Consider the following 16,478-nt stretch of genomic DNA (forward strand, 5'->3'; position numbering starts at 1 on the left):
TAGCACCCTGCTTCTCATCAGACTACATTTTGTCATTACGCTAATCTTTACAAGCTGTGGTAAGCTAAAGGGTTGCGTTCTTCTTGTTGCTGTTTTTCTTTTCTTGTGCTCAGTTCTGGCTGCACAGATGAAAATTTCATGCCTTTTACTGCCTTTCCCTGTCATCCTTTCCTCGGAGTCTTCCTCCTTTGACACCTGCTATGGGCCTAATGTATGCCCATACATTATTGCATGCCCTATGTCATGAGCCCCTAATTTCTAGTTTACAAAAAAAAGTCTACTAAAGGCTACTGGCTTTCTTACATCCGTGTTAGCATTCTCAGTGTAGTTTTCGTGACTACCCTTTAGTTTAGGAACAGTTTTAGTGTTCCGTATATTCTGTGTGTTTGTACTTAATGTACAGCAAGTAGCTCAATGACACTTTGATTATATAAAAATATATTAAAAATATGTTATAAAATGTATGTAAAATATAGAAATATTATATAGATATACTTAGGAAGCATTTCTTTTGTTTTCCAGTGACAGTCAGGGTCATATTTCCATTCTCGGGAATGAGTTAACAGTGGCAATTGATATTCTTGCATGCAACACAGTAGGGTTTTAAAAAGCAAAGTTACAGAACTAAGAGGGAGTCATGAAATTAACTGTTTTGTAGCAGGTACCCACAGGAGGAAGCAGAGGTAGTCCTCTAGTCAGCCAGGCCATGGAAGGCAAAAGGGGGAGGAGGGAACATTCCCTCTCTGGGAGGATCCCCCTTCTCAGAAGGATGGAGTGACAGAAGCAGGGACTCTGCTTGCATCTCCCAGGAAGTGGCAGCCATACAGATTAACTCCTTCAGTTTTGCTTTTATGCAAAGTGAGTGCAGATCTTGCCAAGACTGGGCCAGGACCTACTTGTAATATGACAGAGGGGCATGTTTCAGGACAGCTTACACAGTAAGATCATGGGCCCGAGCAATTATGGTGTATGTTAAGTTTCTTTGCAAACAAGATTTAATTTCAGACAGAAAGAGAAAATCAAGGCTAGTTGGGATTAGGAATGCTAGTACTTTCATTGGTTAGGGAGAGCAGCTTCATTTTGTTTGCCTCTTTAATGTCTCGTCTTTTGCTGACAATTTCTAAACAGTAAGAAAATGTGTAGGCATGCTTAGGCTTCTGCAGATTATAGCTGATCAGCAAGTAACTCCTACCACGTTCACACAGGTGTGAGAAGTGCTGGGAGCTGCCTTCTGCAGGCTTTAGTCTGTCCTTGAGCTCAGAGAGGTCCTCTGCAGGAGTCAGTCCAGATCACTGAAAGTGGCTTTTCTACAGTCAATCTATTTGGAATAGAAATTAATTTGATACAACAGTTTTTATTTTTAAAACCAGCTTTCAGCAGACTATCACATAGATGATAGCCAATAATGACCGCTTGTTGCTCAAACCCCTGAACAGCCATGTGCTTCTCCTCTTCTTCATTCACAGGGACCCTTGTGGTAAACAGTTACGATTTTGCAAACTCCTGGGCTTTGCACAGTGAAAACAAGCGGTGCAAGAGAGTGCAGACTCCAAGCAACACCTGCAACATTTCACCTGATACTGCAGAGAAGGTTGGTGCTGTAAGATACCATTCTGGTTTCGGTCCTCCCCTACCTGAAGGCAGCTTGCCTGCCCTTTGGCAGAAGAACGCAAATGCTTCCTTGAATGCATGTCTGTACCTAGCGTGGTCCTCCCTCAGTAAGCGGTTAGGATGCGAGACGCAGGAGATACCCGTTTCGAGTTTCTGAGGTGCAGTGTGGTCTGAAATAGCTATACTGGGCACTGCAGGCAGAAGGTGGAAGTGACACATCCACAGTGCACGCCTGTGCTGTCTGTGGGTGCTCCCAGCCTCTCCGTGAGCCAGCGTGGGGCTGGATGCAGGATGCAGCTGTGTTAGCGGTTCCTGAGCTGATAACTATGTGCCCTCTCTGCAGGCTCTGGCTGGTGCTAGCAGGAGGATTTCTGCACTGGGCTGCCCGGTGCTGTAGAGAAGTGACCTCGGAGGTTGCATGTTATAACCGATGTCTTATTTACTGCAGTCTTAAGAAAGGAACAGTTTACTCACTAGTTAGTGAATGCAATTTTTCTCTCCTACTACACCCTGGCTGTCGCTATTCTTTCTAAAACTGTAGTGTGTGCGCGCGCGCACACACACACACCCCACCCCCACCCCCCACCCCCAACCCTCAAACCCAACACACAAACATTAAACAGATAAACAAAGAAACCAACAACTCGTTTGACCCTGAAGTGTGAGTTGCTGCCAAAGAAACTTTGGTATTACTTGGGAAAGTTGTGTTTAAGTGGTGTCTGTAGAATGAGGTAGTTAATTCCCTCTCTAGTTCTGCCAGCAGGGAAGCATCAGTTATGAAGCCTCTGTGGACACCACCACCACAAACAGTAACTGTGTATGTGTTGCAGTTCATATACCTTGGGAGTCACCAGAGTGGGGAGATGCTTCTGCCAGGCTATTTTTGACAGAGGAAATGTTCTCTGTAGGTGTTGCAAAGGCTCTGTGCCACCAGGCTACTTCCCTTGCCAGGAGGAGGAGGTTCCTTCAGCTATGCATATAGATAGTAGCTCTGATTTGTTGAAGAAACACAGAACTGCTTGTCTCAGCCAACTCTGTGACTCCCTTTGCTGCATCAACCTTTTTCCTCTCCTCTTTTATAAGTATAAACATGTTCCTTGTTTCCCTTAGACACAGGGCAGACACATGCAGATGGTCACCAGCTCAGGGAGGAAAGAAGCTTTGAATATATACTGATTGCATGTAGTATTACAGGTTATGACTGTCATGGTAAATTGAGCCCTCATACACTGAGGGTTTGCATCTGATCTCATGTACTCTGTTGTAAATCAGAATGATCTGGTGGGTGCCAGGTTTAGATTTATACCATAGTAACTGAGGCCAAAATTTAGCCTTCAGTTTCTTCCTGTACAAGTCCTGTAGACCAATACTTGTTAAACTAGGCTCAAATAATTTCTCAAGAGCAGTAGCACTTCCTGGAACATACCTGCTCTACAGTTACTTTGAGTGCTGGTTTCCTAGTTACCTGGAAAAAGCTAACTAAGACTCAGACAAGCTTGCAAACTTCTGACTATTTATACTTCCACTAAGCTTTTGGATGGGGACATTTGTATTAGATATGTTCTGAAATTCAGCGAAGCATGCTTGTGCCCCTTAGCACTACAGCTTCAGCCTCGCAGCCTGCAAACTTGGCTGAGGAAATACAGCAGTGATTTCAGGTTGGAAATCTCCAGCCTATGCTTCTTGCTCAAGCTGAGCCGGTGTGCGCAGGGCGTTTCTGTCAGGGTCAGGACTGATTGAACACCTAATGGTGCATGGTGCCGAGGATGTGACCAAAGCGTGAGGGGTTTCAACCTGGCTGACATGCCTTCTGAGGGACAGGACTGCGTTTTAAACCTGGTTACAGCTCTAGAGCAGGGCTAGTTCTTGCGACTGGTTGTGGCCACTGGAATTTTATCTATTCAGGTTAAGTTTAATGTTCAGAAAATGTCAACATTGCAACTGAGGCCAGGGAGTGGCATGCAGGGGGAAATCTTGTCTGATGGGCAGGCTGCAACTAATGCGAGTTTTATACAGATCATGTTAAGTATTGATGCTTTGTTGGATAAAGTTTGCTCTCCCGCAAACTGGATGAAACTTCTCTCTCATGTGAGTTCATGAGCTCACAGCATTTAGCATTGGGTTAATTTATTCACTGTGCAAGAATAAACACAGAGCTATTAATAGAAGTCCAGCTAAATGACTGCCTGCTGAAGAATGTAGGGCTTTTTAATAGCGTGCTTTGTTTGCTTGCTTCAGCTTCAGGAATGTAAATCTCTCCCATCTCCCAGCCTCCCTCCCTGCCAGGCGGTCAGCTGCTAGGTGAAGAAAACAACAGCTTTGGTTCAGTGTGCTCCTCCCACCCCCGTCCTCCCATGCAGTTTTCTTTGCCCTCTCTGCCCCCCCCCCCCCCCCCCCCCCCCCCCCCGCCAAGAGCATCCTTGGAGAGATGGCTTCTGACTTCTTTCCAGTGAAGCCAGAAAGCCCTGTTGCTCTTTTATCTTCAAATCATAGAAAATGCAGGCAATTTTGTGTTCTTTAACAAGGAAGAGCTCTTGTCTTGATTAATGGCTCCGTGTTATCAGCTGAAGGTCTTGACCCAGCTCACACTCTTACCCTACTGTTGCTCTGGGCCTCTCCCTGCCCTCCACCTCCAAAACACATACACACTTACATGTGTTTGACTACTCCTCTGCCTGCAGATACGGTTTCTTCTCAGATACATGTACTCCCCTCTGAGGGCTGGAGGCAGCTTGGCATCTGCACGATGGAGCTGCCTGTTGGCTACCTTGTCTTGTGACTGGAGAGCATGCCAAACTGGGTAGTGTTGGAGGGAGGGAGCTACCTACCGCCTCCTTACCATGCCCTGCCCTCTCCATCTGCTGTTTAAATAGTTACCAAAAAGAAAGAGCTGCTCCGCATTGTCTGATCAATTTTTTCACCACTTGGATGTGATGATTTAGGCTACCTGTTCAATGAAGTACTGCAATCTAATAGTCTCTCAGGTGACTGACAGCATGGGTAACATGGATCTTGAAATATAAAATGGAGTGACGTGGATAACTGTGGTAATGAGGCAGCCTTTAAAACAAAAATATATATGTTTTAAAGCACTATGATTGATTTATGTGTTCTTAGATGTTACCTTTATTTTCTACACTTCACGTCTAATAGAAATGGTGCATGGAGGCCACAGTTCACTGCTTTCTTTTTTTTCTTTCTTTCTTATTAGGAAACTATACCTATAACATGTTAGATGCGAGAAAGACTGAAATTAGAATTCAGCTAATTTCTGCTATTGCTGAAATTCGGCTTTTGCTGCGATTGGTAAGAAATAGTCCCACTCATATTCCATGGAGTACTTCCATATGCAATAAAGTAATAGCATTTATCCCCAGATCTGAAAGCAAGTGGGAGAGGTTTTCAACTTTTGGACCATAATTTGTAATGCTGGAGGTCACAAGCAGGTCCAGCAAAGACATGGACATACAATACTATAATACGTTTCAGGGGTGAAAATGAGGCCCACTGTATCTAAAATCTCATTTTTTTTCTACTCCTGAAATATACAGGTTAGCTGAATCAGCATTCAAGTGAAGTGAGTTCTGTCAGTTGTTATTATGTTTGCTCAAACATACAGCCAGCATTTGGTGTACTAACATTGGCTTTGGATGCTTTTTACTTGGGAAAAATGGGAGGTTAAATCATTCTCCCGTTGAGTGAACCAAAAGAAGATGTATTCTGAAAAACTATACCCAATTATGGCACCAAAATATAGCCTTCCTGAATGACCTGGAGAAACACTTCTGTATATCTATATACCATAGGGTTTAAATTCAAGGGAACGAGAGGGTGTCTCTGCTTTCTTCTGTTACATTTTAGGTTATATCTCTTTAATAGCAACTGTTAAGCAATAGACAAATGCAGTTCATGCTGCAGCAGAAGGCAATGCCACAAAAATTGGAAGAATGTACAAAATTCCACCTACAGCTCTGTGTGGTGGGACTGGGGCAGAAAGAAGGTCAGCGAGTTTGCAGTCGCTAAGGGTTGTCAGTGCCAGGACACTGCCAACCCATTTAAAGAAACACTTAAAATAGAACTCGTGCAGAATTCAAGGGAGAAGTTTCAAGACCTTCACCTGTATTTAGGATGCTGCAGTCAGTTCTGCTAGTTTTAATCTTACAGCCACCTGTACTCTAAGCACTGTTTCAGCCTGAGACTTCACTCCCTGGTCTGTTGGTTTTAGATATTTCTTTGTCTCTGTGGAGCTGCTTCCAGGACTGTTGCTCCATGAGCAGGAACGCTACAGCAGTGGGTGAGACTGCCAATATCTGGTCCTCACCACATATGTGCATTGTCCCTTAAACTAAAAAACAAGGACCTCTCTTAGTTCAGCCTGACCACTGAGTTTTAAAGAAAGAAAGGAGAGAAAATAAAAGTAATCTACAGAATGGTTTAAGTTGGAAGGGATCACTGGAGGGCCATCTAGTCCAACCCCCTGCTTGCAACAGGGCCATCCTAGGTCGGGTTGCTCAGGTCCTTGTCCACTCACATTTCGAGTTATCTCCAAGGGTGGTGGTTCCATGGCTTCTTGAACACTTGTTCCAGTCTTTGACCACCCTCATGGTGAAATTTTTTTTTTGTTTTTATCTATCTGGATTTACACATATTGCAGCTTATGTCCGTTAATTCATCACAATAGTTGAGATATGTCTAAAAGATTGGAAAATTTCAGCTATAATTTCTTGTATAAAGTCACTGGAAAATCTGAAGCAATTTGAATGGCAAGAAAACCTTTATGTAGAGAAAATGAACCGTTTGTTGCTTTCTAACATATATCACTTGGTTTCTTGATAATCAGCTAGAGCTCAGTCATTAGGTATGTTGTTATTGAACAAGACCAAAGAACGCTATAGGGGGGGGAAAAAAAAAGGGTTTAATTTTATTTTTTTTGTGCATGGAATCTCCTTTATTTTTAAAGTCACTTTCATATCTAACATTTACTGGTATATAATAAACATGGTCATAAAAGATAGTTTTTACTAGTTTTGCTGTTTAGTGGAATATACAGAGTCTGAGTTCTATTGCAACATAACAATTGAGTTGTATTACCTTTTTAACAAGTCTGTTACCTTATTAGGAAAACTTATTAACACAGCCCCTAAATGGGCTTATTGCATATACTGGTTTTCTGTTGCATTTGGTAGTATCTGGATCAAGGCTTTGATCCAGGAGCTGCTGCACTGCTCATCCTCTGAATGGGTCTGAGCTCACTTTCGGTTATATCAGCTTCATCTTGAAGCGCTGCTTTAATAGCTTTTTCAGCTGCTTCTGTTGTTGTTACTTCCACCCTTAGGGCACTTTTTCAGCTTTCTCGTATGTCTGTGTAGTCTTAGAGTAGCACCAACCACCATTTATGCAGTTCCTCCTCCCTTCCTTCTAGTCTTATTTTCCAGCTGGTTCAGCATGGTGACTGCTATCTGGGCATCAGAATTATTCCAGGCTGGAGCTGATTTTTCTGGAGGACAACCATGGTTCAGCTCTCCGGTGGTGCTCAGTTAGCATTGCTTCAAGTTCCCTGAGGCCTTTCTCAGAAAGCTCAAAAGCTCTTTGTGTATGCGGTTGTTCACTGAGCACTTTGCTAAATTCTGTATATATTCCCAATGGGCCAGACATTTCTGGTTGGTTTGTTTTCATAAGCAAGCAGTTCTCTCTTGGTTCAGACATGTACTAGCTTTAATTGATCACCTGGACAAAACACCCTTTAGCAAAAGAAGTCTTTTCTACTCAGCAGTTTTCCTATACAGGTATACCATCTGCCATTCAGAGAAGACATCTGGACGTCTGCTGAACTCTGTGGGGTTTTTTTGCTCCCCGTTTTTCATCTCCCAAGAAATGAAAACAAGACTGACTCACGCACTCCCCCCCCCCCCCCCCGCTTTTCCTTTTGTTTTGGTGTGTGTTAAGCAAGGCAACTTGTATGTGCTTTTACCTCAAGTGGTACTTAAGGTATTCAGGAGTAATGCATCATTACTGTGAACTACTCTGAAGAACATGTGTCGTCCCCGTCCCCCCCCCCCCCCCCCGCCACCAACCACTATGTATAACAGCTGGAATATACAGCATGGTTACATCTGCTTATATAAAACACTGACAAATAAGTAGAAGAAAGTTACGCTTCAACTGTTTATACTAGGGTTGTATCAGAAAATAGTTTTTCCATTTATCTAAACTCAGTGTCATCCTTTCAGAAAGTTGCATGGAGGACCTCAGAGTTATTGAACTGTGACATAATGCATATGTAAGAGAAAGTCTATTTGGGAGCCTCCCTTGGAGAACTTACCATAAACTAAGTTTTCCTTAGGTTTTGTTTCATATACAGCTAAGTTTCATCTTAGCTTGCTGCCATCTGAAAAGAGAGGTCCCATCTCACTGTGCAGTCCTCTCCTTACACTAGCTGTCACCATGCTGATTTAACTCACGAGAAGAGCAGAACAAATTGCTTTTCTTCCCTGGGTTATTTTTCTGCCATTTATCTGAGTTAAATTGACCTGTCATTCATTGGACAAGCCAGCAGGAGCGACGGGAACATGTGGCCAGAAGTGGGAAACAAATCTGATTCCTTGGATTCCAGTCAGACTGGATCTTTTACTCTGAAAGTTACTCTGTTCCCTCATTATCCAAAAGATGGTCTGGTCGTTATTCTTCCTAAGTACCTCAATCGTAAGTTCCTCTCCCTTGCTGTGCGTGTCTTCCTGGTACTCAGGCACCATCTGGTTCTTCACTGGGTAGGAAGCTGTTCTTTGCTTCCCTCCATTTGCTGACTGATTTACTGACATGTTTCTGCGTGAAACATCCCTTATATGATACTCTATTTCATAATAAACAGTAATGTACCTCTCTGTATATATGGATGTGGTGAATAAATGGATGTAGCTCAGTATTAGCTCTTGACTATGATGTTATTTAACTACATGGTGGTGTGTCCTGGTTTCGACTGGGATAGAGTTAATTTTCTTCCTAGTAGCTGGTACAGTGCTGTGTTTTGGATTTAGGATGAGAATAATGTTGATAACACGCTGAGTTTAACAACACAAACTAGTGTTGTTAGTTTATACTAAGTAAAGGACTTTTCGGCTTCCCATACTCTGCCAGCGAGGAGGTGCACAAGAAGCTGGGAGAGGGCACAGCCAGGACAGCTGACCCAAACTGGCCAAAGGGTTATTCCATACCATATGATGTCATGCTCAGTATATAAACTGGGGGGAGTTGGCCTGGGGGCAGTGATCACTGCTCAGGAATTGGCTGGGTATCGGTCGGCGGGTGGTGAGCAATTGCATTGTGCATCGCTTGCTCTGTATATTCTTCTATTATTATTATTACTGTTTTACTTTATTTCAATTATTAAACTGTCTTTATCTCAACCCACGAGTTTTCTTAATTTTACTCTTCTGATTCTCTCCCGCATCCCACTGGGTAGGGGGAGTGAGTGAACGGCTGTGTGGTGCTCAGTTGCTGACTGAGGTTAAACCACGACATGGCGTTGAATAATAACCATGATGTTATTTAACATCAGTGGTGACAGTGTGTTTGGAAAAGTTGGGTTTTCTTCCTTCTTCCTGAGACTATAGTAACTAATTTTGTCCCTTTTTCTCTCTCTCTACCTTTGCTCCTCACTTGTTGTGCAGGGCATCATGGAAACCTGCCAGCTGCTTAGAACGTCTTTGACCTTCTCCTGGTGCCACCATCGAGTTGATCCAGAGCCATACATCAATCTCTGTGAAAGAGACATCTGTGCCTGTACCCAGGGCATGGACTGTCACTGCTCGGTGTTCCTTGATTACGCAAGAAGTTGCGCTCACGAAGGAGTGATTTTGGACGGGTGGCCTGAGGAGAGCTCATGCAGTAAGCTGACAGGATTATTCCTAGGCTGCTTATCCCAAATGAGATCATGCCTGTCTTGCAGACTTATGTGCTGCAGCTAAAAGCAACTGGTGCTTTTTTAGGATGTTGATTCAGGCATGGCAGGTTAAAATCTGAAGTGCCTGTTACTTGTAATTCAGCATCCTCGTGAAAGACTCTCCTTAAAATTTTTTCATAAAGGCAATTGTTTCTTCCTTTATTTGCTTGAACCAATTACATTGAAGTTGAGGTGTTGCCTTTTCTAAGCCAAATTTTGTCTAGGTTAGTGATCCTGATTGCATCTTGAAATGCGGCCTTTATTAGCCCAATTTTGCTGAGGTCAGAGGTCCTGATTGTATCTCTGCTAAGATTTTGCAACAAGGAAGTGCATAGATTGACTGGGATGGATTGCGTTTGTAGAGGAAAGGTCATGTTTGCGCCAGCCGTTGATATACACATACACCTCCACTGGAGAACCCCGGTTAAATACATAAGCACACGAATAATAATAATAAAAAAAAATCAATCCTCCAATATCATGTTCTCAATGATTTTTCTCATGTTTTTTACATTACATAGGAAGGACAGTTTTCTCAGGAAGTTTATGTAAATTGATTTAATGGGTAACAGACTGATTCCTACTGACAACACTTTCTTCTCTGGTAAAGATGTTCTGCTATTGGCCACCACTGAAGAAAACTGTGCCTTCAGATTATGGTTAGGGCAAGAAGATACTGCCAACCACTTGTTCAAGGGATTGTACACCGAGGAGAGTCTTATTTCTAGCAGTAATTTGTTACCTTTCCATGGGGACATAAAAGGGATCTGATGAAAACTTGTCTTCTTGTTCAGGATGCAAGCCAGAGAACCTATTTTTGCTACGGCTCTCTGTAAGTCTAACTAAAGCCGTGAGTGAAATGAACACCTCTGTTCCCAGGAGTTTTAGAGCTAATTTCTAACCATTGACTTCACAAACCACGTTTTTTCTGAGTCAGGAAAAACAGAGGTGGCCTGCTGCCACATCAGAAGCTTAATTTTCCATCACCCTTCATCTGTGCTATGATGCTTTCTCAGGAGATGATGATGATAGTTGCCTTGGAGGCATGAAATGCTCTGCTGTGTTGGAAGGGCTCTGGTGCTGAGTACACTGTACTAGTGCAAGCTGGTGCCCAAACCCTGGAGCCACAGAGGGCAAGGCTGCTCCTTCGTTACCCTACCACCTCCTTCAACAGAGGATTTGCTGGGAAAGGGCAGGGTCTAATCTCTTCCCACTCCATGCCCACGCAGACTTGCGGGGTATGTCTATGCATCAAAATGAAGGAATGGCTATAGTGTGTGCTTGCATAATGACCTAGCCTAGATAATGACAGCAGTAAAGATACCACAGCATGGGTGTTATCCTGTGCTGGCAGTTCTCTGGAAGAAGAAGGATGGGATTTCAGAGTCTTAACTGTCTCCCAGTTCTCTCTGGAAACACGAAACAGTATAATTTCACAAATGAGTGGAGTAACTGCATAGCTTAAAGGTACAGAACATGCTTGTCTATCCAAATTACTTAGATATTGTTGCAAAACTTTTCCCCATGTTTGATTGTTCTTAATGCACTTGGTTTTAGTTATTAAGACTCAATTTATTAGAAAACAAATAGACTTTAACCTCTAAGTATTTACTACACAACCTGACAGATGATGATATTGCAGCAAACTGAAAATCAAATGTTTCTTAAATGTTCTGTTTCTGAAAAAGAAATCATTGACTGGAGAGAATATGACCTTTTTGGTGTCTCTGTGGTTCAGCCTTTGATAATTAAGGGATTTATTTATTTAAGAGTTATTGAGAAATTTGCATTTCTAATTTCTTTTAATTGTTTCAGGGCCAAGATGTCCAGTTGGCATGGAGTATAAGGAATGCGTATCCCCTTGTGCCAAAACCTGCCAGAGCCTGAATATCAATGAAGTGTGTCACGGACAATGTGTTGATGGCTGCAGCTGCCCTGGTAATTTATTTACTGGGTTATTTACAGAGAAACATTTGGCAGTGATGCTACCTATTTTATTAGAAGAAGGAAAGCTGTGTCTTCCCTTAAATTTTCCTGAAATCAGAAATACTTCTCTTTTCTGGGGCCATGCCCTAGAATAAACCAGTTTCTATAATGCCTGTATGTTCACTCTAAGAAATGGCCATTTTTCAGACCCAACTAAAAAGTAAGTGTTTCTGTGAAAATCAGCACTATCTAATACTCTAGGATTGTCTGTCTTTCTTGGTGAGGGACCGCTTACCATTGAGGTATCTAGATTCCTTCTGAATTGCTTTTGGTTAAAAGCATCCAGTTAGAGGAAGAAAGAACAGAGAATATACTGAAGGAGTTTCTTACAGAAAAACAGTACGTGTAGAGCTCGCACTATAATTCCAAAGATCTTCATGATTTTAGATGAAAGATTTCACTTACTATTGAATCATTTGTACAGGAGATTTGATTGGCTTAAAAGGGGGCAGCCCAACCACCACAGTCTTCCTCCTCTGTCTATTGTACTTAAGACAGCTGCAGGAGGAGAGTTTTATTCCTGGCTGCAAACCTCCATATACTCCCATTTCTAGCTGTTTTGTTTGTTTGTTTTTGTTTGTTTGTTTTTAATAGGACTACCTCTGCATTTCACCCTTCAAATCTGGACTTTGTGCGAATGCACAGAAGGGTTTACTGTCCCCCTGTACAAGATACCAAGCGTGATGGAGGTTTACTGAGAACATAATTTGGTTTCCAAAACAAGGCAGTGATGATGTCAGCCTTGTTTGAGGAGTCGTTATTGCATTCAGAGCTTAGTAGTTTCCCATTTAGCTGCCAGTCTCTTACTGGAGGTTCAAAGCTGTCATTCTGTGGCGGGACCTGGGAAGGTGTGCATGGAGGGTGACAGGTGATGTAACTAGACACAGGAGCTTATTTTGTTGTGAAAGATCTAGCTATTATATTTGTGCAGTCTTGGGGGTGTTGGGAAAAGCTGAAGGAGACGAATCCACTGGCTGCACAAGGACTCTTGCTATATTCTTCCTTTGGTAGTTGCACTGGTCAGTTCAGCACAGGAAAGGTCTAAGGGGACAGGAACCGAAGAGCAGATAAACAGGAGCTCAGCAGAAAGTGTCATGCATGAGGAACAAGTAGATGGGTAGAAGGATCTGCATGAAAAGAAATAACAATCAGCAGTTCAAAACTTTTACTGTTATTTGGTGCACAGTCAACAGGGAAGAACTTTGATTTGAGTTTCATAGAGAACCAAGAGGATCTGACAGATGAATAGAGGAATTCGGGATTTAGGATGAGGATTATATCTTCGCTTAGCTTCCCTCCGGTGCTCCAAGAGTAAAAAGGCTGTGTTCAACGCATGTGTCTTTTTTTTCCTTAAATGCACCACACGGTTACTTTAATTGCTGTAAATGGAATTACTATTGCCAGGAAAAAAGGCGGACGTTCTGTTTTCTTGTGCTCTCTGGAGAGCCACATCACTCTTAAATGCTCAGATCTTGTTTTGAATATCTCTCACTGGAAAGATTTTCTCAACAGCAAAGATTTTTCCAGGCAGCTCTATGGGAAGAATGGGAGAAAGAGGAGTTACCTGTGTCTCACTGTCAGTGGTGATTGCTGCTGCCAGGGAAAAGGGCCAAAATCTCTGCAGGCGATTGGAAGGAGTCCCTCAATGAGGAAGGAGAGGGGTTTTCAGCAAACAAAATGTTTTGCTACAGCAGTTCCTTTAAAAACGGAGGAATATCAACTATCTTTCAACATGGGGATCTAAGAGAAAGAAACTTGTCCCTTCTTCTATTGCTAGCTTATAGTGCAATCTCAGACAAATCTTGTAATTCTTCGGTGCCTCCGTTAATCTTTGTAAGATAAAATACTCTATATATAGAATAGGTAATTATAGTTGTGTAATATGGAAACCTCAGCAGTTGGATCCAAGTTGGGAAGTTGGCCCTTTCACTTTTTGCTTCCGCAGAAGTTGAGAAGAGAAACCACAGCTCCACATGATAATGTCTCTTTCTCTCAGACCCTGTCTGCTAGACTTTTATGGCGTCCAACTTTGTTTCTTCATTCCCTACTTTGTCTCCTCTTCTGTCCTCTTATGACAAATACAAAACCTGTCTGGACACCTTTTACTGCAGTCAGTGAAGTGCATGTATTTTTCCAACAGTTGGGTTTCTAGACCAGCTCTGATCAACCTCGATTGTGCCCCCTGTGTTTGACTCACGTATGTTCCAATATGTGTGTTTTGGACCTGGGGACTTGCTAAGCAAAGAGCTCTTCTGGGAGCACCAGAAATGCTCTGTTCAGCACATCTGAGGGAGAGGCAGCACTAGAAGAAAAGTAGACACCAGCTCCTGTGAGGCTTTTTGGCAAGCCTCATTCTTATTTATTGCTGTCTGTGACTAACTATGGATAATAATGCATTTGAAGTCTTGCCAAAGTATATGAAGAACTAGAAAATCTAATTGTATTTATGTTTGTGTCCCTGTGTGTGTGTGGCATGTGTATCTGCTGCTACCTGATCTATCCAGAGGGGAAGCTCCTTGATGGGGAACATTGCATTGAAAGCTCTGACTGCTCCTGCATCCACTCTGGAAAACATTATCCTCCTGGCTTCACCATCTCCCAGGACTGCAATTCATGGTAAACTCCGTGTTGCTCTGGTGTGGTTGCTGTTGCTCTAGATAAGTACTGCACACTGGTTAGTGACTGTTTTAGATGATCTTTCTAGAAATACCTCTCTCTACTTTTTTAAAATTTCCTTTCATTGGCAAAGGACCTGACCTCTTATTGGAAACGCCAGCCCCTTCCAAGAAGTGAGCTGTTCACAAAGACAAAATCAGCTCTGCTTTTAAAGGGATATTTGATCTGATAGAACAATGTGAGGGTCATACTCCTTCGAACAGTAGAGAACTACCTGTTTCCTGTGGATAAGACAGACCGGCAGGTTCCCATGTCTGGTTAGTGTCAGCAGTGGTGTCTTTGTTTTGACTTCCTACGTTTATTTAACCTCTAAACCCTGTTCTTTCCAAGAGGAGTTAGCTCAGGCACGTCCTTGGAAATTCTTGCAAAGCTAATGAATCTTCCCGGCTGCATGGCTCACGATTTTTCTTGCACTCATGAGTGCCAGCCTGAAGGGGAAGGCTAGCTGTCTAAAGAAAGGAAGGGGAATGAGTAATGTATTCCTGATCTGGTTTTGTATAAGTGTGAACATATTTGTGGAAGGAGTTCAGACAACTTTGTGCCCAGATGTTTGCAATTAGACTACAGAAGAAGGGATTCAGTGAAGGCCACCATATGCAGAAGAAAGATGGTCTATGCATCATCACTGTTAATCAGAAGTTTTTCATTACCTGCACAATGGGTCACAGAATATGAACCATAACCATGACATTAGCATTTTGTCTTTTTCCCTGGAGCTGTCTGTAGCTTTGAGCTTGGGCACATTGTTCAACCTTAGTGCTCTTGAGAGATCAGTGCTGCCTGATAGACTGTATTGTTAGAAAATGCTTCCTGTTATTCAAATTTGATACTGCTGTGGAGAACGTCATTCCATCGGCTCTGCATTTACCATCCTCAATAAACTGACTCCCCACAAATGGTTTTCAAGGGCTGGGATAATTAAAGGAATAGGAAGAATCTAGCACCTCTTCAAACTTAATTGATTTTGGAGATTCTAGGATTGTCTGCTATGGTATTCCACAGACCCAAGAGTGACAGCCATCTCAATCGCTATCAGTGCATGTTACTGGTTACTAGTAGTGCCTATGGGGGATGGCACTAAATCCACCACCCAAAGACGTTAAAGCAGAGACAATCCACCTCCTTGCAACTTGCATAGAAGGGGAAACTAAGCAAGAGGAGCTTGAGTCGGTAGTGTCCTGTCAGAGTGATGAAGGTCTGCTTTAGCAGAAGTCTAGCTGGCCAGTGAAGGAAAGGGATTATTGCTCTCCTGTGACGAACTCGTGAGGCCGTGACTGGAGTATTGTGGCCAGTGCTGGGCCTCCACTGTGAGAGAGAGGCACTGCAAGATTACAGACTGGAGAGAGTCTTGTGGAAGACACTGGAGATGATTACAGCAGGGGAGTTTGATGTGAGGAAAAGCAAAGGGAAATAGGTTTGTTTAAAGGCTAACGGGGGAACTTTCACTGCCTAAAGGGGGGTTGTAAAGAAGACAGGGCCAAACTCTTCTCAGAGGCAAATAGTGAAAGAGCATGAAGCAATGGACACAAGTTGCAGCAGGGGAAATTCCATTTAGATACAAGAAAAAATTCTTCCCCTGAGATGGTGCAGCACTGGGACAGCTGCCCAGAAAGGCCATGGGACCTCATCTGGGAGATTTCTAAACTTAAATGGACAAGATCTTCAGCCACCTGATCTAGCTTTGAAGTTCCCTTCTTTGAGTTGGGGGTTGTAGTATATGATTTTTCTGGAGGTCACTTCAAACTTTTTTTTCCTATGATTCTGTCGTATTCATAGACATACCTTGAGAACTGCATTTAAAACTCATTCCACATCAGTGGAATGTAGTTGAAAACTCTATTAAACACACAGCTTTGGTGGGGGAAAACAGAAGTTCTTGAGTTTTGCAACCATTCCAGCTGATATTACCAGCAGTTGCTGTCAAATGATGGTAAGAAGGGAGGGATATATTAAGAAACGAGGTTATGGGAGATGGAAAGGATGTTGGGGATTGGTCTAATTTCCCTGAAACAGGGGCCCATGTTTCAATTATTTGGGAAAAAGTTGCAACAGAAGATTTGACTTCATGTACTCTTTCCTAACTCGTCATGATATGTTTCCTAGCATTTGTCGACGTGGCACCTGGATCTGCAGCAATGGGGAATGCCCAGGTATGTTGGCTCTACTCTTTTCAGGTTTTGACAAGTAAGTCTTGCCTACATGCCTCCCATTTACATCCCCATTATATTTTTTTCAACACAAAAAGTGAATCTGTCTTTGTTCTTAC

The 16,478-nt window shown here is 42.7% G+C and overlaps 1 protein-coding gene across 1 annotated transcript in view; it reads left to right on the top strand.

Moving 5' to 3' along the window:
- The window catches only part of VWF (von Willebrand factor), a 147,965-nt gene that overhangs the window by 12,571 nt on the left and 118,916 nt on the right, over positions 1-16,478 (top strand). Inside the window, exons 6-10 of the mRNA XM_076345119.1 lie at positions 1,467-1,591; positions 9,279-9,495; positions 11,366-11,488; positions 14,041-14,152; positions 16,316-16,362. Coding sequence (XP_076201234.1) covers positions 1,467-1,591; positions 9,279-9,495; positions 11,366-11,488; positions 14,041-14,152; positions 16,316-16,362 — 624 coding nt within the window. The remainder of the gene's footprint in view (positions 1-1,466; positions 1,592-9,278; positions 9,496-11,365; positions 11,489-14,040; positions 14,153-16,315; positions 16,363-16,478) is intronic.

Source organism: Aptenodytes patagonicus, chromosome 1 (assembly GCF_965638725.1).
Source record: "Aptenodytes patagonicus chromosome 1, bAptPat1.pri.cur, whole genome shotgun sequence".
NCBI classification, from domain to species: domain Eukaryota; kingdom Metazoa; phylum Chordata; class Aves; order Sphenisciformes; family Spheniscidae; genus Aptenodytes; species Aptenodytes patagonicus.